This window comes from Seriola lalandi, unplaced genomic scaffold, assembly GCF_002814215.2.
Source record: "Seriola lalandi dorsalis isolate HSWRI2012SDOR001 ecotype SW California unplaced genomic scaffold, Sedor1 jcf7180002054297, whole genome shotgun sequence".
Classification (NCBI taxonomy): domain Eukaryota; kingdom Metazoa; phylum Chordata; class Actinopteri; order Carangiformes; family Carangidae; genus Seriola; species Seriola lalandi.
Window position 1 is genome coordinate 126,177 of NW_019524850.1, and position 26,458 is coordinate 152,634.

The 26,458-nt window shown below is 40.4% G+C and overlaps 1 protein-coding gene across 3 annotated transcripts; it reads right to left on the reverse strand.

Moving 5' to 3' along the window:
- Positions 1-242: 242 nt before the first annotated feature.
- Positions 243-22,853, reverse strand: frmd4bb (FERM domain containing 4Bb). 3 transcript variants are annotated; one of them, XM_023406256.2, is made up of 24 exons: positions 22,675-22,853; positions 13,160-13,225; positions 12,201-12,295; positions 11,960-12,052; positions 11,557-11,641; positions 11,147-11,203; positions 11,034-11,056; positions 9,836-9,919; positions 9,536-9,601; positions 9,192-9,249; positions 9,018-9,104; positions 7,410-7,486; positions 7,074-7,212; positions 6,838-6,979; positions 6,497-6,630; positions 6,164-6,280; positions 5,245-5,473; positions 5,107-5,160; positions 4,830-4,977; positions 4,445-4,612; positions 3,446-4,230; positions 2,582-2,720; positions 2,036-2,155; positions 243-1,142 (listed from the first exon to the last, which is right to left on the reverse strand). In XM_023406256.2, the coding sequence occupies exons 2-23, from the start codon at positions 13,223-13,225 to the stop codon at positions 2,038-2,040; spliced, it is 2,964 nt and encodes a 987-aa protein (XP_023262024.1). In that variant the 5' UTR covers positions 22,675-22,853; the 3' UTR covers positions 243-1,142; positions 2,036-2,037. The 3 variants fall into 3 exon arrangements, with proteins under 3 accessions (XP_023262024.1, XP_023262027.1, XP_023262025.1); XM_023406259.2 differs by lacking the exon at positions 4,445-4,612; XM_023406257.2 differs by lacking the exon at positions 2,036-2,155.
- Between the last annotated feature and the right edge of the window lie 3,605 nt (positions 22,854-26,458).

Genomic DNA, 26,458 nt, shown 5'->3' on the forward strand with positions numbered 1-26,458 from the left:
TTATTTCCTGGTGCAGAGCCAGACTGTTTCCCCACTTCCAGCTCACCAGCTGACTGTAGTCTCATATTTAATAGATATTAGAGTTCTGACGATCTTCTCGTCTAACTCTCAGCAATAAAGAAATTTCCCAAAATATCAAACTATTCCTTTAAAAGGTTACTCAACTACTAAATAGCAGAACCTGAACCAGTTGTTTACCACCCACCCACACACGCCTCTTAAAGAAAGTGACAACAACTATCTATGTGTCACACATGTATTTATTCACATCCTTGTTCCCAGTGGAAAATATTATATGACGACATCTAACAACATGTAACTACACACTGACTGTACAAATATGTGAGAAAACAAATAACGAGACATGAATATGTTTTTTTTTTTTTTACGGCAGTGGTCTTCTGTAAATATAAAAAGAAGTTCTTATCAAAAGATCAATGTTCTCACCATGCATTTTTAAAACACAATACGGCACCAACAAGGACAAATGATTCTATAAACAATATTGACATAATACATTCTGATCCAAAGTTTAAAGAAAGGAAGAAATGGAAATTCATCAAATACACAGTCTGCTCTAATGATGATCAAATCAGTTCTTGTCATGTCACATTAGTGAACATTTCAAGCTTCGTTTTCAATTTGGATGTTGTATTTATGAATACTTTTTATCATATTTTGCTGACATGAAAGTGGTGAAAATCATTTTATTCTATAACCTACTGTTTTGTATAAGGCAGTAGCTAGTTCCTGGTAAAATACATGGAGTTGGGTTTGGTAAAAACACACGTTGCCTCTGTTTTCATCTTTGATACACAATATCCTTTGTGCAACATCTTATCTGTCTTTTTGACACATTCTCATCTGCCTGTACAATTCATCCAATCCAAGGCACATGGGAAAGTCATTCAAGAGTGTCATCACTGTGTTCAGAGGTTACTTTAAACATGAGGACAGCGTACACCTAGACTCTGCCACTTGCCACTCCCCCTAGATGGAGTTATTGCAGCCAAAAAGTTTGTGTACGGCTTGTGTTTCAACTTCATCCCCTTCATGTGCTGCTGGCCATGGCTTTATTTGTGCCAAAATTTTGGTTTGGTCCTCTTCAGTGGATGCTCATGTAGCTTCCGTCCAGGTGAAATCTGTCCAACAAGTGACACAAAAATATGTCAAATATATTGTAATTCAACTGGTTGAGAACAAGGAGCACACGACCGAACCTTGTGATAAAACGGAGGAATGGAAATGAAAATGCAATAAACCAAAGAGTCCACATCACTTTGTGAGGATGAACAGCATGAGCTTCACGGACTAAACGGAAACTTCCTACTTGGCAGCAAGTCAATATCTCAACAACTAATGGATATATTACCAGGAAATTTGGTTCAAACATTCATCGCCCTAAAAAGATGAAGCCTGCCAACTTCAGTGACTTTTCCTCCACAAGGTCGAAAATGTTCATTTTTTAGTAAAATGTCTTAACAACTATTGGATGAATTACCATGAATATTTGCAGGGGGAATTAATGTTCGCCTCAGGCTGAATTGTAACAAATCAAGTGATGCCCTTTATTTTGCCATCATCAAGTCAAAATTTTAATTTGTCAATTTTTTTTGTTTTATGACCAAATACCTGCAGAACGAATGACATTCCCAGGCAAATGTTAGCATGATAACACACCTGATAAACCTTAATATGCTACCTGCTAATGTTAGCATGTAGCTCAATGCACTTGTGCTTAAGTCCAGCCACACAGAGCTGCTAGCATGGCTCTGCTAATCATGTGATAAACACTCTCGGGGATATGTCCTTGCTTTTAATATACATCATACATCAAGATACTGACTGAAATACCTTTGAGAAAATATAAAGATGCTGTGCTTGAAGAAAAAAGAAACAGCAAACCACAATATGAACATGTGGATGATTTGATTAAATAATCTATAAAGAAGTAACACACGGATGAGGATGGGATGTCAAAATGGAGATGACTGGTAACACGACACAACACGTGACCCACTGTGTTTGGTCTCACCCTTAAGTGCTAGAATGGTTGTCTGATGGTTCATCTGTACTAGTGGCCTCATCACCAACCACCTCAACTGACTCAGAATTTTTAGGCACTGTGTCAGACACTTTGTTTTCTGGAGAAAATCTGCACACACGAGCATTAATCATGAGTCAGGACAAGAGGGAGGGAGGGGAGAGAGAGAGAGGAGATCCTCACGGTTACATTCTTTATGAGCTAAGTAGTTACAGGTCACGCTGGCAGAATACAATGAAAAGATACAACCTTTTTATGCAAGAAGAGAGCAATACAAAGTGATCTTTCATTTACAGAGGCAGAGCAGCACGAAAAAACCAAAGCCTTGAACTGCAACAGACATGCATTAAAGGAAATGCAAATGACACCGGCATCTGTACCTGCCACTGAGCCCTGAGCTGAATCCTCGATATAGCAACCAGCATTTTATCTTCTTCTATATTCCACTAATAACGAAACTGCAAGAACAACACTCAATTATCTGTGACTGGCTCACTTCCTCTCGCATCTACAGCTTCAGCGAACTACAGCACTCACCGGCTGTGTGTAGGACTGCGGTTGTACGGAGTGGAGTGAGCTCCAGGGTGAGGGTACTGAGGTGTGACGGGTGTATCGTACTCTGTCAGGCCGACCGCCAGCTGGTTGCGCCAGTTGCCCGTGCTCTCCACTGAGGAGACTGCGAACGAGACAAAAGCAAACACACTCAGCTAATGTTGGAGTGTAACTCAGGAGTAATTGTTGTTATTGGAGACACTGTTGAATCCAGCTTTACGTCACTATTGCAAAACAAACACCCCTCACATGAGATGGCAATATATACATTACAATTAGCAACACTTGCCTGTATTTGTGTTACTCTACATTGGTGTAATTTCATATATTCATACAAATCAGAAAAGGATATCATTACCTAACTGGTTTTGGAAATACAGTCCCAACTTGGAAAATAGGTTAAACATTTTTTAACATGCAGAACTTGTGTGACTTGAATGTAATATTAATGCATGAGAGGCACAAACTGGGACTAATTTCCTCCCACCCTTACGTTCTTGGCACTTTACGAAAGCTTTGGATGCAGGATGTAAAAGAGCCTCCACTGAAACGCGCATAAATAAAACTGTCTTGGGTGTGTTAGCAGTTTTTTAAGGCAAGGTGGAGGAAGTCACACTGAGGGAGAACAACATAACTCAAGTGGACAAATTAAATGTGGAAATAAAATAGCATCGCTGGCAGGATGCGTACACATCACAAAGACCATGCTGGCTGATATGTATTATGTAATAAACAACTAAAAGCAGACTGATATGAAAATATATCCAACACTAGTTTAGAAGAACAAAAACTGTTTTTACTTCCTATGTCTTCCTAATTTTTTCAAACAGCTCAAAGACATTTTCTCACCTGAGGAGAAGGAGGTGGTTCTGCTGGAGTGGCTGAAGGCCGCTGGCATGGTCTGGTAGCCCAGGCTGAGCTGAGAGCCGCTGTCGAAGTCATATCCAGCCAGCATCCCCCTCCCTCCATCCCTGTGGCCCCTGCTCCGGTGATACCAGCCTCTCAGATGCTCTGCCACCAGGGCCTTCTGCATGTTCTTGGCCAAGAGCTCATTTCTGGGCCCCTCTCTGTTCCGCGGTGGCCTCACTGTCGCGTAGGGATTCTGGGACAGACTATCTGCCCGGTCACTGCTATAGTGCCTGAATCTGTCATGTCCATGATACCCATTTATTTGGTAGGAAGGGTTGACGTTGTAGTGGCCTTCGACTTCATTCTCATACACATAGGCACCGTTAGCGAAAGGCTCGATGTCCGAGCAGGGGTAATCGGTGACGTAGTAGGGACTAGGTGCATAGTGTGCTGAGGCGTCACATGAATAACTACAACCAGAATGGTGCTGGACCAAGTTGGGCATACTCCCGGTATTTCCATACACTTCCACCTTCCTGTGGAGACGATGCATGGTTGAGGTGCGGGAGTCCAGAGTACTGTAGTGGGAGTTGGCTGCCCCGCAGTAGTCCAGACTGGACTGACTAGTGTAGGAGGAGCAGTCCTCTAACACCTCTGTGCTGTTGCTGCGGTGGGCCTGTGACAAGATAAACACTGGCTTCTCCGAGTCTGTGTCTTTTCTCAGTCGAGGTTGTGACTCCAGACTTCCGCTGCGATGCCTGAAGCAATGAGGAGACCCCTCTGACCTGGAGAAGGGACACAGCTTTTAAACCGTTTCTTAAAAGAATAAAATCAGTTATAAGATATTATTTCCAGATTTGTTAGTACAATATGGGTTAGAGGTTTGTATGAGAGCTTTAGTTAAAGGTTGTGCACAAGCAGGGAGTGGGTTGGAGTGAAGTTATTATTGAGGAGAAGGACAGATTTTGGGTTGGCAGTGCTGGGGAGAAGAGATCACACCTGAGCTGGCTGCTGCTGTAGGCATTGCGGGTCATAACCGGGGTGGGAGGCATGCTGCGTGGATCTCTAGGAGGTCTGGGAAGGGTTTTATAGGGACTACTGTGGGTGGAGGAGACCTCTCTTGGATTCTGGTAGTAGTGGGAAGCCTCCTGACCTTCAAAAGCTAATCTAAAAGGGTGTGGTATTGGGAGAGGATCAAAAAAAAAAAAAGGGATGAGACTTGAGGTAAGGAATGAGGATGCAAACATGACACAACATATATTATGGATTCTGCCAAAACATGACATCACTGCTTCATTCCAAGAACACGGAAGCTTTAAATAAAATGTAAAGTTGTGAAACAAGTTATGCTTTCCATAAGACCTCATGGGAACCGTTTCCCCACCTGCTGTGGTTCTTGTTATTGTGATTTTCCCTCGGAGATGCCTGTCTATCCAGATCATATTCTGCCCCCAGCGATCGCATTGGACTCAGCTGAGGGGAAACTTGGACTGACCGTGAGCGTGGCCTCTGGCTGACGCCGTCTGAGTCATCTGAATACAAAGGGAAAAACAGTAAAAGTAAAAATTCTGAAACACTGTATTTGAATATCAGCCATTTAAAAAATTTGTACAGCAGGTCAGATGATTTGAATGCACCAGAATGTGTGCTGTCTGACTCACCATCATCCAGTGGGAGACTAGACAGGGAGCTACAGTCTGAACGGACGAGTTCATCTGGTGAAACAGAAAATAATTCCATGTTTATTATGAATATAGCTAAATGATTAATGCAGGAACACAGGTCAACGTGCACCATACCTGCAATGATTACTGAGGCCCGCTGCGTGGGCTTTTTTCCCTTTTTGATTCTGTACTGGTTCATCTCATCCTCTATCTGCTGGAGTTTGTGCATGGCATCCAAACAGTTTCTTCTCCTCTTCTTCTTGACTGTTTTGCACAATTCTGGCTCATTTGCAAGTTTCTTAGCCGCCTCCACAATCTTTTGCTGCAGGGCAAATCTGCTCTCCAGGTTCCTGAGGAAAGGATCCTGCACAGACCACAAGCAGCACGGCCCCAGAGATACCAATAAGTTATAAGTTCAGCTACACATCAGGAAATCAGGATATAACCTAATCATTATCAGATTTCCCTATTCATTTAAAATGCATAACAAACTATATCTAATTAAGTCTTCGTGTCATGTGGACCTTATTTAAAATCAATTCTTAAATAAGCTGCAAATACAATACTGTATGCAAATTAGCAGCTGACTGAGCTAATGTTGGCTATGTAGCGATAGGCAAACTTAAAAATAGCTCTTTTAAAAATGGGTCAAGAATCTATAGTTTCTTTTTTTAAAAAAAGGCTACAACTGCTGAGCGCTGTACTTTTAAGCAAACATTTAGCAAACAGGAGTAATTAGTTTTTGTTTTTTTCATCTACTAAGTAAATATTTGCACCAACAGAATGGTGCCTGTGGGATTGACTCAAAATAAACTACAGTGCCCATGTTCATCAAATCAATGATTTTGGACAACAGAAGATGTCTATTAACTACTTGCTGTTTGTAATGTTTACATGGGTTTTGTTGACAACAATAAAAAAAAACGGGAAAAAATTAGAATTAGCCGTGTCAACTTCAACATAAATAGAACAAACAGTGTTAGACACACACAAAAAAAAAATCAGGCAGGAATTGCTGCTGCATTTTGATCTAAGAGCACCATCAAATACAGACCTCATTGTAGGGGAACAGGTCATCTAACTTGAAAGCAGTGCCGACACGCCGTCTGACCTGTGGCGGTCTTTCACCTGAGGAGAGTGGATACTCTTTTGGCAGCTTGCCAGTAAGCTCCTGAAAACACAAAACAACAAGTCCCCTTGACAATGAAATGAACTGAGAGTAACAGCAGAAACCATTACTCTACCGACCACACAACAAGACAGTTTAATAAAGGGAGTTCAGCAGACTGAATGTGGCTATTTACAAAAAAAAAAAAAGAAGACTTATATGTGCCTTGCAAAATGTAGTACCAGTGCAAAGGGAAGTGTATATAAAATGATTTCTCACCGCCTCTCGCAGGCAAATCTTTTTCAGTTCTTTTGTTTTCTTGGCCAAAATATCTTGGATCTCTTGTTCTTTTTTTCTCAGCTCGGAGAGTTTCTCTTTCTTCTGTTCCTCACTCATTTCAGAGTCTGCAGAACCTGCGAAAACAGCATTCTGACTGTTTATATCCTCATATCCAAAAAATGACATCCATGTTACTCTTCAACTTGTCTTTTTTTTTTATTCACAAACAGCTCATCGTTTATGTTTTACAGCTCAGTCAGAGACAGTTGTGAGCACAAATATGATCTGAAATAATAGCTTAATGCAGACCTGCTGCATGAGCTGAGACAATTAAAACCAACCTGTAGATACCAGGCTCCCATTGCTGGCTGTTATGAAGTTATTCTTTAGGCCTGTGTCTCCCAGTCTGTTCATTTTTGCTCCTCCATGCTCCGTGAGATCCATGGCGATTTCCTCCAGACTCCTTGCTGTTCCTAATTTAGCCTGAAAAAACAAAGAGTATTGCGTAAAACAAAGATTAGCAGATGTGTAACTCAGTATTTAAAATAACAGGCAGTAACTGATGACTGACACTTACTTTGCTTTGCTTTCTGTCCAAGTAAAACTGGTGCTGGCTAATAGCCATGACCCAAATGGTTTTGATCAGAGAATGGCTGGCATACCATGTGTGGATAAGTAGCCCTGTCTGCCCAAAGGTGCGCTTGGTTACTGCTCTCCTGTTGCAGGGAACACACCACAAAAGAAATCTGATTGGTTGATGTTACAGTTTTTGTCATATCTAAAATAAAGTTACAATGAAATGAATGATAGTGAAAAGATGGATCAGTCAGAGGTTAAACAAACATGAAAACAGAACAGTCAACTTGTACAAATGGATCAAGAATCACAAAGAGGAATCTCTCCTGCTACTCACCTGTGTGGATCATTAACTTCTACAGCAAATTTTTTTTCTCTGAAGTACAAGTTTTCCAGCTGCTTCCACTGGTATAGCTGGAGGTAAACACGGAGCAATAACAATATGTAGTTAGGGAACTTGATATTATTCTGGGTAATTCACAACATGATATATATATAGAGACAAAAGGTGGTGCAACGCCAGGAAATAACAGCTTTAAAATGTGTCCATTTGTACCTTCAGTCCAGGTGAATATTCACATACCATTTTCTAAAATCATCTAAAATCTTGACTGACGTCAAATAAACTATTACAAGGGTAGTGCAGGTGTTCTGGCCTGTTTCAACCACAGTCATTAAAGAAAGCCAACATGCACTGTCATTAGAGTCTGGGCCGCCTGGCATGCCAAGTCTGCAATAATGCAGGTGTTAAAGAGAGAAGAAGACCACAAGGGGACATTACACAAAGACTCATCGCAGTATAAAACACCTTCCATGGCTCATCATGTTCCGTAACACCCAGGTGCTCACTGACAACAGCTAGATATGAACAGTCTGTTAGGGCAAATGACTCACTGTATGTCTGGACAAGATCCGAATGAGACACAAAGTTGAACACACAGCACACAGAAAATGATATTACACGTGGCTGCTGTGAGGGGTATTTTGGATCACATTCAGTAACAAGTTTAGAGAAGCTGACATTCACCCAGTTTTACTTTAAAAATGACCATTTTATAGATTGTTTTATTCAAAATGCAAATTAGTAAATGTCCCAAAAACACAAAGAACTAAAGCTCAGTCTAATGCAGTCTGACTTCCAAAATTGACCAGACAAAGAAGTTTAGTATCCAGTCTTACCAGCACAATGGATGTTCACAAGTTATTAAATCCTCCCCGTCTTTGCTGTCAACTCACACACACACACACACATACTTTGTTCTGTCTCCTGTCAGCTCCTGACTTGTCTCCTCAGGTATTCTCAGAACATGCAGTGTGACGCCCAAATCCAGCCCCTCTCCCTTTGACATCACCAGCACACTCCCTCTTCTCCTCTCCCAAACTCACAGCTGGCTGCTGCTTGCACAATTTTTGAAATTCAGCAGACAAGCATGTTCAGTGATTGTCAGGCTTCTAACAGGAAGACAATGCCAGTAAATGAAGAGTTGTTATGAACTTTCACCTCTTTTTTCATTTCTTATTTTAATCACAGCACTGCATGTCTGCACCCATTGACTAGACAACATAGCTTACAGATCACTCACATGGGTGTCCCTCCTATTAATTCACAAGCTCACAACAGTGGAACAGGAAAAGCAGGTTCATACTGAATGTATGATTCTCAAGGACCAAACTCATCAGCCTCATTAAGGTGAAGTGCTAGAGCTCTGACTGATTTGAGATTTTGCTACAACTTTTCAAGTCTGGCCTCGTCTGCAGGAGCTAAAGCCCAGCCTTTGTTGGAGTGAAGTAGATGATGCATGAATAAGAGCTGGTGAATCAACACGCTATGTGCAACAGCGGCAATCCTTACCCCATGCCCTGTGCTATCATGTCCACAGTCGGATTAGTGAAGCAGAGAAACAGCAGCAGCCATTTTGGAGAGCGAGCTGCAGGAAATGTTTACCTTTCGAGGTTTTAATTTATCCTGCAGGTCGTACTGGCCGATGCCTTTATAGCTGATTCCAAGCCACCATGGGATCCCTTGTTTATCCTGTGAGGCAAGAGCACAGCTGATATGGCTGACTCAGTTTCAAGCGTAACAGCTGTCATTTTACATTAATCACAGCAGAGGACCTACCTTAACTTCATAATAGTGCACGCCGTACGTGGGCAAGGATTCCACTAATGTCAAATACCTAGAGCGAGAGCAAAGCTTTATCAAAACCACAAGCTGCTATTTGAACATCCACATGTGGTTTACCTTGGAAGTGTGATGATAGCCCTGGGAATTTGATATCTGTCCAGAGAATCAGTGTGACTCATTGGACTGCAACTGAAGAGGTGCTATTGATTTCTATCAGCTGATAAGAAAGGGAATGCCAGAGAGAGAGAGGGTCGTGCTAATGGAGGTGAAAGGAAGATGAATGAACTTAAAGCTTAGTAACATTCACTGTCTAATTACACAAATTTTTCAGTACTTACTGCACAATGGCTTGTCCTCGGGACAACCCTTTCAGCTGTTTATAATATTCAATTACTCGATCCTCACTGCAATGGCACATAAAGAAGACGCCCATTTACTCTTTAAACAGGTGCATATTATCAGATTAAGCAATTCTATTGTTGGTTAAATGATTTTAACGGAGTGAAAACTTTCACTTAACCTCAAATAAAAAACAAAAGCAAGAAGAGTGAATGTTTTTCAGGTCAAGGCTAAAGGACTGCATGATGTACAACGTGAAGGGATTTCAGACTTCAAATTAGCATTTCCTGTAAGCGTACCAGTATGCAAGTGATGGGTGTTCCTTGAGTACTTTGGTGGGAAGAGTTGGTAGCTTCTTCAACTCAGCTCGAGTGTTTTCATCGCTGAAACAGAAATTGAAGTTCTGATAACAGTCTATAAGACTACTTAACTGCACTTCCTGGATTTACTCAAGGTACTTCTAATTTATTTCAATATTCACCTACTTCACACTCCACAACATATCAGAAGTAAAGCTTTGACTTTTTGCAATAAAGCATTTATCTGAGGTTCATAAAATATGATAGAGTGTAAAGAATAACTACACAACAGTAGTTAAAATTAGCTCTACTTCAAACATCTACAACATTACTATGCTCCTTAAACATTTATGCAAAAGTAATATCAATCTATTAATAACATAACACTTAAGGGGCCACTCTGCATTAGGAGCACTTTTACTTTTTGCTACTTTAAGTACATTTGGCTTGTAAAATGTATATACTTCTATTTCAGTAAAATTTGTATTCTTAATTAGTGTATTCTTACTCTGTAGTACTGTGACTTATTTGAATAAAGTATGTGAATACTTCTCCCATCATGGTCATTTAGACTTTGTGTACATTTTATTTTCCAACGTGAGTATCTACATGCCGTTTCAAAATACTGACTCCTCATTTTTATTTTTCTACAAGTGGTAAAATTTAAACACACCGAGTCTAAAAAAAAAATGGAATGAGCCGATACATGTAGGTTTTTAAATTGTATATAAGCTCCCCTCAAGTTGCTTAAATCCCTCCAACAAGACATGACCTCAGTGTCCTCCACACTTAGCAGCTACAGTGATTATAAAGACTTTACTCTCATATTCTCAAACCATCTCACAGACCAGCTGCTGGCTGAAGCCAGGTGGGGACCTACACAAAGACCTGCAGTATTTCATCAGAACACTACAAGCATATAATATTGAAAGGCATCTCTGTTAGTTGTTAACTACAGCTAAAAGCTGCACTCTGCAGTGTAAAGGTGTCTCTGCTCTGGTGCTTGGCTTCTATCAGCACTGTGAGATTCATTAGTTGCCTGGTGCAAGCTGCTCAGCACTCTGCGTTAAGCCCCGCATAACACTGCTATTGATTTTGTTGTCTGCATTGAAATAAGCGACCTATTGAATGTCTTGGCTAAAAGCTCACTACTAACTGCTGTTAAATACTTCGTACCCAGATGATAATGCGCTCTTACCTTGTGTAGTCTCCCTTAGCCTCCTGGTGATTAAAAAAGAACATCTTATTAGATTGCATGCTTTTAGATGCAGCAAATTAATGTATGTATATGTGGCTATTAAAAGCACTAACCTGCAAAGCATTTGCAGCTAATTTGAAGACGTTTTCACTTTCCACTTCAATGATCCCCTGAGAGAAATAATAAAGCAACAGGATAAAAAATAAATAGGATGCAGAAAATGAGGTCTATGTGGAGAAAGCTTTCTATATCCAAACATAGAATCTTCTCTGTGCTGCCCTACAATAACCTCTCGAAATGAACCCTTGTGTTTTTCTACTTTCTTAGACTGTCTGCTTTACATTCCAGCCAGCAGAGTGAGAAAACTGTGCCCTGCAGCCACTGTGTGCTGAGCTGTGAGGTGCTGCAAGGGTCCAGAGACAGTGAATCATCAGGAAGCTGCTGAGAAAAAAAAAACACATCTATGGCAGGATCATTTCTCATTGCTTCAAACCACAGAAAAAAACGAGAGAAAAACACTCACATTGTAGACAGCAGATTTCGCATTCAGGAAGAATAATTCCACCGTTATGATGTCCTTCAGCTGCGTTATGTTCTCTACATAAAACCTGCGACGGGAAAAAAGCAGATGCATACACAACAAATTTAGGGTGAAACCGGAGATAACTTGTCACTTTGATGTTGCTGCACATAGGAAATCCTACATTTCCAATACTCTCTGGCAAGTGCTTGCTTTGGTGAGCAGTGTGAGGTGAGAGTGATGTGCAAAGGAATGACAACCACCAGCTGGAGACATTGATATGTATGTTCAAGACAATCAGAGTAGGAATATTTTATCACAGAACTACCCTGGACATAGTACTTGTCAGCAAAGTAGCGCTCCCTGCTGGAGAGCTTGTGCTTTGCACAAGGGGATGAATTATTACCTGACCAGGAAGTTGAGGGCAATGGGCCCAGGCTTCTTCGAAAAGTCATGTTCAAGAACTCTGCGGTCCATCTGCAACCACTTACGCTGACCACTGCAATAGCAAACAGACTGACGTGTCAGAAAGCTGCTTTTTGTACACATCTGTGCGCACACACGCACACTCACGCACACACACATACATTTATGGACATCTGTAAATATTCAAACCACTGGAAAAATAAATGGAACAATTTACATACTTGTCATCAAAAAATGCGAGTCCAAAGAATTCCTTTTCTTTGAGGTTGAAGTGGGAGGACACCAAGTCGAGGAGTTCGTACGACAGCAGCTTCGGCTGTGAAGGAAGATTTAGATTTAATGGGAAACTGACCGTAATCAGAACTATCAGGTAAACATCCCTAGTAAATTCATTCAGACAATTTCCTTGATAAATGTCTCACGGATAAATGTTTGGTCTGTTGTTTCCTTTCTTCCCCAGAGAAGTCAGACTGAGAGGTCAACTAGAGGGCAGAATGGGACTGGCACTGACACTTTCAACAGTGCACATACTCAGGTGCTAAACCCAGGTCGTACTGCTGCAGATGTGTTCTTCCTGCTCACTGATTTAACCTGCTACATTTGAGGGAACGTGATGGAGGCAACAATACTTCCCTAAAAACCCTTTTCACAACTTTTGAAATACATTTCCATAGAAAACATACCACATTAGTCTTTACAGAACAGAAAATAATCTGTATTACATTTCTATATCTACGTCTATACCTGCACTACCTGATTTTTTGGCCACTTGGGCAGAGGTGACAAAAGTAACCTCAGTTGGGAGCAAAATGATCATTTTTTTTTCCGTTCACCTGCCAGATTCAATTCTAATATTCATCCATCTTTTAACTCTGGTTTGGTCTCCACCAACTCCAGAGGGAAATATCTGGCTCTTCACCAGCTAGTAAATAACTTTCTTCTGTTTGATGCTGAGTAGGTAGTATACAGTGGGTTTTTATGGCTTTACAATGAAAACAGCTGCCGGCTGCAAAATAATGAAACACTCCATCGAGTTGAGGGGAACTGCAAAGTCAGCTGATAATTCGGTATCTGTGATTCGTCATCACAAGTCATACCTTTCACATTACACATAGTCATTGAATCCATTGTTAGTATAAAAATAGTAATTGTAGCCACTTTAAGTCAGGAGCATTCGTACCTGAACCAGCAGCTCCAGCTTCCTGTCATCCAGCAGCTGCACTTGGCACAGTCTGCCCTCAGTCATCTGCAGGGGGAAAGAAAAGAGGAAGCTCAAGGCTTGTGACCCAGATTGCAAACGATTCATCATCACAAGCGGCAGTGACATAAGGATCTTGTGTATTACTAATGTTTTTACCATAGTGGCAGTACATCATATACCACTTTTCCAATTTCTACAACATCTAGAAAACAAGAAAATAAAGAGTTGAGAAACAGTTGCCATATTGACTATCGGCAGTCAAACAGAGCAAAGGCCTTGGTGGTAAATACAGTGATCCTTTTCATGAACCCCCCCCCCCCCCAAAAAAAACACTGACGTTGTTAATGACAATAAAACCATTGTCTTAAGGATTTGTTGCCATAGCAACCAAAGGAAGGATTTCTTCCATTTCGAATCTTTTGCATTCAACTTTTGCTCTTTCAGTCTCACAGCCGTTCCAGCATTTGATAAACAAACATCCAGTGTTGGAAAGTAACTAAGTACTTAAGTATAGTTTTGAGGTTCTTAAACTTCACTTGCATATTTCCACATGAAATGTAAGTGTATAAGTATAGACCTAAAGATGAAACTATCCAACAATATATAATTTATACAATATATAAACGTAAAGATGTTCAAATAACTTAATCTCCACCAGCTGCTCTGATGTGAATTTAACCATAATAGTTAAATGATATAATACATAATAACAGAACGTTTTCAGGGCTTTTTTCTGCTCCAACTACTTTTACTTTGATATAATAACATTTTTCCTGATAGTTACTGTTGTATTGTTATCTGAATACTGCAAAAATATTCATGGTTTTCCAGTGTTTCACCTTAAAGAATAAAACATTTGTGCATCTCGTTCCATCCAGCAAGCAACTTTTTATAGCAGTAAGCCACAGCTTCATATCAGATTCTGACTAAACTCTGCATCCATTAAATTCAGTGCTCTGGTACTCGTGCCCACATGATAAGATCATGTTTGTTTGCTTGTGCGAGATCATTTTAACCACAATGCCCTTCAAAAAAAGCTTCTTGTGATGTCAGAGTCAGGCTGACCTACTGGGAGACAGTGAGAGCACCATTTACTCCATAAATCAAATAGCCGGTAAAAATGACAGATTGAGGTTAACCAGTTTTACAACAAAACCTGCACACAAACTGAAAAAAAAAGCACTCCGAACACATCCAACAGCCTTCTCATCTGACAGAATGAGGCTGATCACAACTTCTAACACTTGGACTGAGTGAACTGAGCAGCTGCGGTACCTGGTAAACCTCTCCAGGGAGAGTGCAGGTGTGGATGCATCCCTGACCAGACTTCATCCTTTAATAAGAGTCTCCTCTTGGATCCAGACCATGAAATTGTTAGCTCCAACTGAGCAGCACCAGACAAATCAAGATTAACCAGCGACGTCCATCCAGGTTATTGACCGACTGACTGACTGACTAAGCAGCGAGGCCTTTGCTGTGTGCGGTGACGGCTTATAGAGTGTGGCCAGTTCACGAGAAATCAGCAGCTGACTTAATGAGAGCTGACTGGGTCAGACTCCTGACCATTGTTTAGGGTTTACAGCCTATTAATATGAACAATATGGGTCAGACAAGAAACATAAGTGGTTAATATGAGGCAGTTAAGCATGCCTATAATGTCTGCTGATAGTTTAATTTACTTTGCCCTCTTTTCACTAGTGTGCTGTTCTGTGGCTGAATGGGTCTGAATCTGGATATCAGGTTTCTCGTGCTTCCTCTTCCTGTAAATTTTAACTGAGTAATGTTATTTGATTATAGATGCAAGAGAGATTTCCACTAAAGTGACTGAAACAACTCAAAGACATTTTACTTTGCACATACTTTCTCATTGATTCTTTCCTTGCATTGCACTAATAAATGATTACGCAAACTGCCCTGCTTCCTGAAAGCGACTGAGCACACCCTGTCACTCCTTTAAATTACAGCATCTGTATTATTTTAATGAGCACTCAATTACAGCCCCTGAATAATGTGTCTTTCTTATCGCCGCCATAAATTTTCTTCCATGATCTAAATTAAAAGTGCACATTCAATAAATCCCATTAATTTGGAGTGTGGCTACTCCTGACAATCACAAAGAGTATCATTACATTGATTTGAGCTCGATTTGGATATGACTGCATCATGGTGGGGTCACACGATGTGTTTCTGTAACAACTGACATGTACAGTGAGGGTACTGGCCACTAGATGGTGCAGGATTATTTTCCTATGTGAAGAAGAAGTTCATACAGAGAAAATGGCCACTCAAACAAACACGCACCACTGAGGAATTTTCATAAGCACTTATTAGCTTAGCAGACAAGAGTCTAATTCAGCTGGGAGAACTCGTGCTCATGCAATATAGATGAAATGAGTGGAAGGAGGAGATGTGATTTTTAGGAATCCACACCATTAATCATCTGAGAGCTATAATCACTACAAGAACTGCTATTTATATCTGGGTGAGGAGCCCAGCAACCCTGACTAACCCCACAGTGTCTCAGTAGTGACAGAGAGAGGAGACTTTTATCAAATGGTACACACAACGAGTGGCAAGTGCACTGGCTGCGATTTAAAAGTTGTGTTTTTCTCAGTAATTACAAATGCACACTGGTAATCATTTTCAACCTTCGTTCGATGTCTCAGAGCTGGTGTGGCTCATCCCAGAAAAGCAGACAGTGCTGCTTGGTCGACCAAACACAACCTAATTAACCTCAATAAAGGGCCAGCCTTGGACCCTGTGGGGTTAAGACAAGCATTGAACCTTAATGTAAAAAAAGACACGGAGGGAAAAAAAAGAAAGAGCTGTCAGTCTTTGTGTTTGTCTCTCCAGAGACTGGATAGGCGCTGGTTGAGTACTGCGCCACAGGGTGCGGGTTTGGCTCCAGTCTGGAGCCTGAGGTTGGCATATAGACAGCTTCTTTTATGTGTGCTACAGTGCAACATCCCAGTTGAGCCTTGGTGAAGGTGCAGATGTGGCCTCACTGACGAAGACACAAAGAATAGCCATGTTCATTAAAATAAGATACAACCTTGTACAACGCAGAGATGTAAATCCTCCTGATGATGAGCAGGTGTTGTAAAGCAATTAATTCCTCATTTTATAATAGCTCGTTAATAGTGAAAAATAATACAATATCAAGCTTGAAACATGTACAATGAGCTCACAGGAGAATTTCTCTGTCTCCTGAGTAAACTGTCTGTCAGTGTTTAATACGTCACACTGGTTAAATGTCATGTCCAGACTGCAGCCTGTCTTATCTCAGTTTCCCATTTTCATGCATTATTGATGAAGGATGGTATCACACACAAGTCAGTTTCTGCTCCATGCTTACATGCTGTTTTGAAGACACCCGTTGCAATTGTAAAAACATGTCAATTATAATAGTTATTATAATATAAATAACATATTCCCAAACTATTTTAATTTACAATTTTGAGAAAACCTGTCCAAATTATTAGAATCCACTATGACATATGACCAACAAAGACAAAGACAAGAAACCCAGAGAAATAAAAGTAGAAATGTGTTCCAGTTGCTACAATCAGACTTCCTAACAGGATGTGATATCCAATACATTGTGATGCTAAAGGGAAACACACCAAGTTCTGTGTTTTGAGTGCATGAGATCTTAATGTTCCTCTGTTAAAACAAAGTACAATCAGCAGATCAAGTTCTATAGCTGCACCTGATGTGTCTCCGACCTTTGTCACCTGACCGACTGGTAACGATAGAGCGACATGCGCAAGGCGTGTTAAAGGCGAACTCCACCGATCGCACATCAAAGTCTGTTTGTAAGTCTTGGGGAGTATTGATGCATATGTAAACTAGAATGGCATTCAGTAGAGCGCACACCTCCACCGAGGCAAAACAATCCTACACGTCTGTGAGATCCCAATTTTTTTTTAATCTGGATCCACATAATGAAATTGCACCGAATTGCACAGTAAGTTCTCAACACCATCAATATGTCATATGTAGACGTTATTTCCTGAAAAGTGATGAAAATGTTGAAAATGCCCTATCTCACAATGTTTAGTAAGTTAAACTGAGCTGAACTAGATAGGTACCAAAACAGAATAATAATAAACAAAATGGCCGAAGAAAAGAACATATGCTTTGTCAACAATCCCACCAATTCCTGGATCCCCCCTTTTAACCGGATTGGCACTTTAATGAGATCTTCCCTGGCCCATGCCTCATCCCTCCACCAAGTTTGGTGCAACTCAGTTAACCACTTTTTGTGTAATCTTACTGACAAACCAACAAAAAGACACGGGTGAAAACATAACTTTCTTGGCAGAGGTAGTAAAAAAGTTAGGCTACATTAGCCACTACTAGCATACCCCGAATCTCTAACTTAACTGTCATGGGTCGATTTGCATTGTGAGTAGTGCAGGTGCCAGGTTTTGCCAAGGAAGAAGAATGCATGGCATAGCAATGACAATATCTCTGGTTGTACAGTTTTGGGGGGGCTTTTCTTCCTCTTTTTTTATTGTCAATTGTGACTAACTATAGGAGTACTCCTCCAAACACGACTTCACAGATTGACTCAAATACATAATAATTGAGCAACTGATCAAATTATAAGTCATTGTTTTGGTCTTTTTAGAGGTTCTAGTTCTACTGAAGAAATCCCACTGACTGGATGCTTCACTTGTATATGTATTAGCAGTCCAAAAATAAAAGGCCCACATTAAAGCCTAAAGGTAAAACTAGACAGAGTCCAGTCACAGAACAAGAAGCCAGCTGGTTAGAGAGACAGTGGGCTGAAGGATACAGCACAGGATTATCTCCTCACCTCATATCTCATCATGACTCATGTTGTCAGCGGTCAAAAGGTATCTGTCTACCATCATCTCCCAGAGAGAACCCGTCTGGCTGTTTGTGATATCCGGGAAATTCATGAACACAATGAGGCTCAGGATATTATGGACACATTAGAACCTGTGAGAAATATTCATTTTTGATTTTATAGCGCAGTAGATGTTTGATACAACAAAGGCAGGCAGCATCACAGAGGAGTGATTTATGTGAATGATGTCATCATGCAGTACAAATTCCTATTCCCACTCTAAAAAGGAAGTCCACAGAGGCAGTAGGACATCGTGATGTATTTTTTCCATGGCTGTCCAACAACTACAAGCAACATGTACCACATTATATCATTCAGCAGTGGCCAAATGTACTTCTATCGATTTCTGTAATATGGTGGGTGCTCTAACCAGTTGAATGTCTCACCATCACGCCCAAAATAAATGTTCTGCAAAAACCATAGTCGAAATTTCTTGTTACTTTACTGGCAGTCAAATATAAGCATTTTAGCACCGGAAATTAACAGCGACGACTGTCAAACTTACAAACAGAGGGGTTGGAGATGAAAAGTTCGCCTAACGATACAAAACATGAAATGCAAGGAAAGTAATATTCAGTGTCACCAAGATTATTTAGCAACACAACACAAATCCAACATGACCGAGACTGTGACACAGCACTACAAGCGGCCCGCATTAATAAACCAGACAAGTTACAATATGCCTCTCCTGTTACACACAGAAAGAAAGCATACAAGCCAACACAGTAAAATTAAGGCAATTAACCATCAACACATAGACCCAAGTAGCTACTAAATATAAAAATTTGATTTGTTTTTACTCATCCATGATTTCCTGTGTGTGTTGTTGATGGGAGCGGGGCACTCATGTCTTTAGCTGTGATGCAAGCCTCACAAAACACCTTGTTTTGTGTGGTATCATAGGCTATCCAAGGGAATTTTATTTTCCAGCTAGCTTGCAAAGTCCCTCCCTTCTTTTGTCCATCTTCGTTTCTGCAGTTGTCATTATCTTCGTTATTGCTGTTAGTAGTTTCACTTGGTGTTTTTGGTTTTCTGATCATAAATTTGGTCAAATAAGTAAGTTTCTAGCCAGCCTTGCCCTACGTTGGCGCCTAATTTGACCCCGCTATGCCGCGCATGTGTTGCCTTGAGCTGGGTCCGGTGGGGTGAAGCTAATGCTGGCTAGATTGGATCAATCGGATGGGCGCTCTGTGATTGGTGGCCACAGGTAGGGGCAGTACGGTAGGCGGGTTGGTCCAAAACGTGCGTTTTGATGTCCGCGTTAAGACGTCAAATTTGTACGTCTAAAGATGACAGATAATGCCGTGTTAACACGCCAGTTTTTAACATCAATACTTCCATGCTACTGGTTGGCGACTACATACCCACCACTTTTCGACAGAACAGTAGAATGGCGATACATATTCAAGTGAGGAGTCTTAGTGATACAGTCACATTTAATGTTTCTGTCCCTTCTGTTCTCAAAAGAGCTGCTTGCATCCACAGAGTTCCAGCTGCTGTCGTAAGAACTGTCCTTGAGTGATTGTGACTGTGTTAAAAAGAAGAAAAGCAACATAACCAAAGAAAGGTTCAGTGGTTATATTTTCATTTTCATCATATAGTCATCCCTTTAAATACACTGCTCAGTGGCTGTGAAGCCTGAATAGTATTTGCAGAGAAATGCTCAATGTTTAAATGAGCCAAACACCCACATCAAGTTTGTTAAAAGTTCTGTATTATAGAATATAGTCTATATTCTAATCTAATAGAGACTTGTCAGTCTTTGACCAAAGTGGTGGACCACCTCATCAACAGACAGACCAATAGTTCCATCTCTACAGCCACACTGCTACAGCATGTCTAAAAGATTTAATCACATTCAAGTTTTAAACACAACAACTGAATAAAATGATATCATAATCACACATAAAGTAAATTGTAATGAGTTTGAACGTTTTATATTTCCTACTATTTCTGGTCTAATTGGGACAGAAATTAAATATTTTAATAATACTGAGACCCCTAGAGGCTCAGTGTTCATTTCCACCCGACAATACACAAGTGGCAAACACTATACTGAATATTTTACAGCTGAGACCTTATGAGTAGTGTTAAGTTTATTCTGACATTGATACAAGTGGAGAGGACAGGTAAGGAATAAAGGTTTATTGCTTTGGAAACATGAATGTGCTCAGCATTAATCTGGCTGTAGTGTATACTCTGGTCCAAGGGTAGCTCTAGTGAAAAGCTGATTCATTGATTTTCCACAGTGGAGTCGTCATCTGGGCAACATGGGTGTGCCCCCATAGTAAATTTCTCAGCAGTGCATTTATTATATTTTGATATTTCTAGTGTAAAAGTAGAAAGTGTGACCAGATGGTGGCGCTGCAGTAAAGGTCAGAAGGTCAACGAAATGATCAGAATCTGGCCAGTATTGTTTGACATGTCTCTCTTTCTACCAAAGTATCAGGTGTGACCATCGCCTTCCTGACACCCTTCAGATTAAAACAAATGATCCAAAAAGCAGAAGTTCATGTTTATATTTTTATATTAGTTCCTGTGTCTATGATGCATGTGTTTTATGGATCAGTCACTGTAGACAGATTGATCCGGAGGTAAAACTCTCCACCATTTATAGATCTCAAAGATCAAGATATTCGGGTTACAGATATTTTCAAAAGCCCCAAACTGTCTAAATGCAGCATCTCAGTGCAGAATTTAAATCTGGTAAAAGCACACAACACCGCACAAGACTGATTCAAAACACACAGACTAGTCTGTCTCTTCCAATTTTGAGAGCTTTGCCACCACTTGCCCTCATTTTTACTCTTTCACAGCTGTCCCCACTGACAGTCCTGCTATCACAAACTGCAGAGTTTCATTAGAAAAAAAAAAAACTGCAGTGACTTTCTGCAGAGCTCAGGGACGAGGCACTGAGGCACGGACGTGAATGGGTGGAGAAAGTGGAACATGACCAAATTACATGATGTGGATGAAGAATTAGAAGAATCTGCAGCGTCTGCAGCCTGCATCCTCATACAATGACAATGCTGACTGAGATGTGATGAAGTCATACTGATTTTTAACTGAAAACAAATGTCAGGGATCAGCTGGTCTGCTGAAAGTGGTGGTTTTGATTTTCAGGCACCAGCATATGTATAAGACAAAGTTCTGACCCCAAAGCCTCACCAACCTGTCTCACTTAAGTGATGCTGCTCTTCTATAGGCTTTCACCTTATTATATATATCAGATTTATTCTCTCTGTGCTAAGTGTATGAAGACAAGATTACTTTCCTGTCCAAAAATAAATCTCTCCCTCTCCATCTTTAGCACATTTCTCACAAAGTCTCAGGAGGCTTTGATTCCTAAATGGAAGGATGCCAGCTGAGTGCTGAGACATTTCTCAGTAGCTTCAAACAGAACGAGGAACATCTCAGTCTTGTGAGACTGTCATACTGGAGGAGCGTGTTCATGAGGCAAGGCACTGAATTGTGTTTTTCTCTGATTCCGTTTGACATGTTCAAAACCAGAAACGTGACTTTAACGACCCCGTTGCCCTTCCAAAGAGTTTGTCAGAAATGCCTCAGAAGTCAACTGTGGTGATAAATGACACAGGACATCCTCTCCAACATAGAGGAAGAGCGACAAAGTTTCACGCAGGACACGTGTGTCATTCAGATACAACCATCACAACAGCAATTCCTGTTTACAACGTCTGATGCTTTAAATACACCCATATGTGCGTCTCTTCCTTCGACTCATGAGATAACATCAGCAGGTCAATGTCAACCTTTGCCGGGCTCATCCTTGTTTTTCTCAAGAGTAAACATTGATCCAGAACCTGCCAGAACAATAAATTAAAAGAGGGAAATGAAAAATGCATGAGTTAAAGAGGAGGTAACAAAGAGGGTACCTTGGCCTACCTGCACCAAAACTACAACAACTACTGTAATGTTCTTGTTTATCCTGACTAAATATGCTTGACCCAGGTCTCCAAATGTCACCACAGTCATTGCCAAACCACATACAATTACAGGGAATGCTAATAATGCACAAAAGCCATAGAAATGTCCAGTAATAAAGTAATGCTTGAACAGACAGGATTCACAGTGCTGTGAAGGGTAAAATGATGATTCATCCAGGATTTCAATATTCACCAAGTCACACTTCCTAAATCAGCTATATACTGCATGATTCATTCAGTCCACTCAAGTAGCATATAAGCTACTTTTTAACTTAAACACACATCTAACAATAGCATCTAACATTTTTCTTTATCCACTACAATCAGCAGTGTTGCCCACAGCATCCCATAATGAGACTTGCCCACCTCAGGGCCAGTTGCCACTATGCAGGGAGAACAATGAATGTGCTACAGTAGCCTTCAGTACTGTACATGGGTGGTTTCCACCTGAGCAACATGACTAAACAGATGTGTCAAATAAAGCCACACTCCACCTTGTTTTACAGAGGAAACACGCCAGTCGCCGCTGAGAGACAAACCCATGCTGTTGTAATTTTCATTGATGCTCTCTCTCCGGATCACACGCGAGCATGCCTCGGTCTACTTTGTCTCCTCACATCACAGCTCACTGAGGCGGACTGAACCTGCTCCATCACATCACAATATGGCCTTACCTTCGCGCTCCTTATATCCCGCTTTAGGTTATGTTAAGGTGGAGCCTCCCCTGCATAGTGATCACCCCCAGTTCAGCTTTCTCCCCGACTGCTTTTGCCAGGGAGAGGAGCCGCCGTGCAGCCGCTGTCCACGTTCATCCTCCGGTAGCCTACAACTGTAGCGCACACACTCGCCTCGTATTCAGCCACACTCACCACGCCTTCAGCCGCCGGCTATTATGTGAACAAGCCCCGCATCCCCTCCCTCCCCCCGCTGCCTCCCTGCCTCCCTCCCTCCCTCTCATCCAGCAGCTGCTGGCCGATGTGGCTCGCACTGAATCCCCATAATAATGAAGTGTGATAGCCCGAAGGCTGTGTGCTGCATCCTCACTTTCCTTTAAAATGCTCTGTATGTGCCTTGTTTAGTGTCAGCAACCACAAGTATGAGATTATGTTTAATCTTTCATAATATTATTGCCTAGGCTATATGTAGGCTATAGGCTACACGTATTGGCTATTTTATTTAATAATTTGCCTTTAAGCAAAGTATTTGTTCCTTTGATATTCTCAGTGAATGGATTTTTTTTTTGTTATCTACAAACTCTTACAATTATGCCTCAACTGGCTTTTAAATTATGGAGGCTTCGCCATATCAGTTTATTGTATAGTATTTGGAGATCTCATCAGTTGTTACCATGACAACAACCACTTTTCCAGGGGCCAATATTAATATATACTGTATAGCCTACTCAACAAATGTTTACTGCTACACTAGAAAATCAAACATGTACAATAACACCATTAAACTACTGAATACACCCACATAAAAACCAAACATGTGACATACAAACTAACAGAAAAAAGAATCTCTATACAATTGCAGATTCACTCAGCAAAAAAGAATATTATTTTGCTCATGTATACCGGTAAGTTGTTTTTTAAAATCCCTTTTCACTAGATTATTGGAATACTATATCGGGATATAAAGAACTGCAGACTATATGATCGTATACTTTTTGATTGCACTGGTTGAGGTAGCGTAACATTACCTCTCTTCACCAGCCATGTTTGATAACTGTGTGTACATCCAGAAAATAATATACCTCAGTATCCTTCTGTGTTTCTGAAGTATTCTAAGACCTTACATTTTTCATCACACTGTTGTCTTTTAAAGCAGTAGGTATTACTAAAGTAAATTCAGTTAGCCTTACAGGCTCGTTCTGAGGCCGATATGTTTTTGTCTGTCTGCATTCAGGGTGTTTGCACAAAGGCTTTTTTCCTCACATACATGGACTTGTGGCAACAAACAGGGGCTCGTGATTAAAAATGTGAGTTGCTGAGGAGGATGTGTTTAGCTGGTCAGACCACTGACAAACACAGGAAATGGTACACACTGACAGTTCAAACATCTATAATATCTGATATACAGTCCTGGAGTTTCAGCCTATTCGAGTGGCAAAAACCAGCACCATATTTAGAGCACTTCATGGCTCAACCTGTAGAACAAGTTGCCGATTGTCCTACACTGAAATGTGGGTCAAAGTCAACATTCAGCACCTTTTACAGTAGCAGGTTAACACATTGTTCACTAGCAAATATATGCTTAGTAAATTTAACTGCCAATTTGGTGGCTGTAATTATGCTACCAAGCCGACTATTACATTAATGTCACTTCGCACATCAGTTGACGTGCAAATCAAAAGACACAATACTGCTCAAGCACATTACTGGTGTGTGTTTCACATGTGTGAAGCTGCTCCTGAAATATTCATTACTGTGTTTACTTTTAGTCAGCTGGTAATTTTCCAAAAGACACAAGTACAGCAGCCCTTTTTAACCCCCCCCCCATAACATTTGATTCTGTTTCACGAAGAAATATTGAGATAGTTTAACGTCAATATCAACTGGCAATCTGCAATAAGAACTGCACTGCTACTACCACATGTCCTCACAGTCTACAGTAAGTGCAGTAAGCCTCGTAGTAGAGCAACCCCCCACCCTCCAGTCTTGGATTTCTGACATCAGACATGAATAAGTATCTCATTAAGATCCCCCAAAACCATCTGTCCAGAGAGTCTCCTCCTTACAGGAAAATGCTCTTGTAAACAAAAGAATAGGATTCCCTCATTACCCTCATTTAGTTCTATCATTAATGGCAAGCTGTACTTCTAATACATTCAAGGAACTGTAGTGCTTTTACAACAGTGCTTTTTTTTATTTAACAAATATAACACACCGGACTAAGCAATGTAAACATTTGTAAAAGTAACACTCTAGGTTGCTCATTTGTACAGAATTTTATTTTGAAGTCTCCTTGATGCAAACATGTTCATGAACTTTTGCAAGATTGCATCTGCTTTACAACGAACAGCTCCACAGTTGTTAGAAAAGAATATTAAAACATGGGAAGTACCTCCAAGTTCATTTTAAAATATTTATTGCATACACAATAACTATCCAATTTGGGAATATGTATTGCTCTTTCAATGCATAATTGAGTGTCTGTGCAATTATCTTTCAGTCTCCATTTAAGCATAGACAAATGTTGGTTGGCAGATACTTTATGCAGATACCCCCACACATCACCATGATAGAAACTGACAGAGCTGGACAACAATATGTAACTAGAAATAACTTCATCTGTTGACTCGTGCAGAAATACTCTGAATAAGAGTGCTACAAATATGTTTGGTGCATACTGTAGTTTTTAAAAAATTTTCAAACGTTTTGACCAATAGATGGAAAATTAATCAAATGTGCAGATTTCGGAAAGGACCTCTGATTCCTGTTGTTCTTATATAATAACTTAGTTAGTGTAAGATCATGAGCAAGAGTTTATGGAAATTGTGAAAAATACCCTAATTATTCCTTGAAGCCTATGTTAACATATTCAAATAGCTTTCGATGTCAAAAACCCCAAAGATGTTGAGTTTACTATCCTAGAAAACTGTGTAAAAATAGCAAATACTCACATGTGAGAGGCTGGTAGTGAGTAAGTTGATTGAAAACAATTCATTTGACAACTAATTTTCACAATTGATCAATTAATCATACCTGCTCTAGAGTACTGGTTGGTTTCTTGTTGCTTGGGAAAATAATGAAACTGCCATTTATAATGCTTGTTAGAAGGGGCCTTTTTTGCCCTGTAGTAGGTTCATTTCACTTTGTACACAGTGATATATATATATATATATATATAATTATTTTATCTTATAACTAGAAATTTAACAATGTGTGATAAACAAAGTACGATGGAGTAACTGAGCATATTGTACCTCAAAATTTCCAAGCGAAACACGATAAATAAGAGTATAAGAGTCTAGTATTACTATCCAGTATATGGTCCAATTAATTTTCTACTACATTGAATTTGGAATAATGCTTAAGGCGTGGGCCTGTTTCTTGACCATATTCCAGTTCTTTTCAGGACTAAATGGTCAGTCAATGACAACATGTCAAAATAAACCTTCACTAGTGTCCTGGAACTACAGGATCTTGTTTTGAATCCAGAAAACAGGAAGTGCTGTGTTTCAAACGGCTGTGAGCTACTGATGACATCTGTCTCCCATGAATGAGCCATGACTGAAAACAAAAGCAAAAAGGACTGTCTGTTCACACCTGAGCAGAAACGTTTCTCTGCTGTTGTTGGCCTACATTTCAGTTCATGCTCTGTGTTATTAGCCAGCAGTGTTTGCACTGTCTGTCACTCCTTATTAAATCTGCACAACGCTGTGTAAACAGTGATGTGTTAGCTGTTGTAATTATGTCCACGTGTTCAGTTATCCCATGGCACATGGCCAGTATG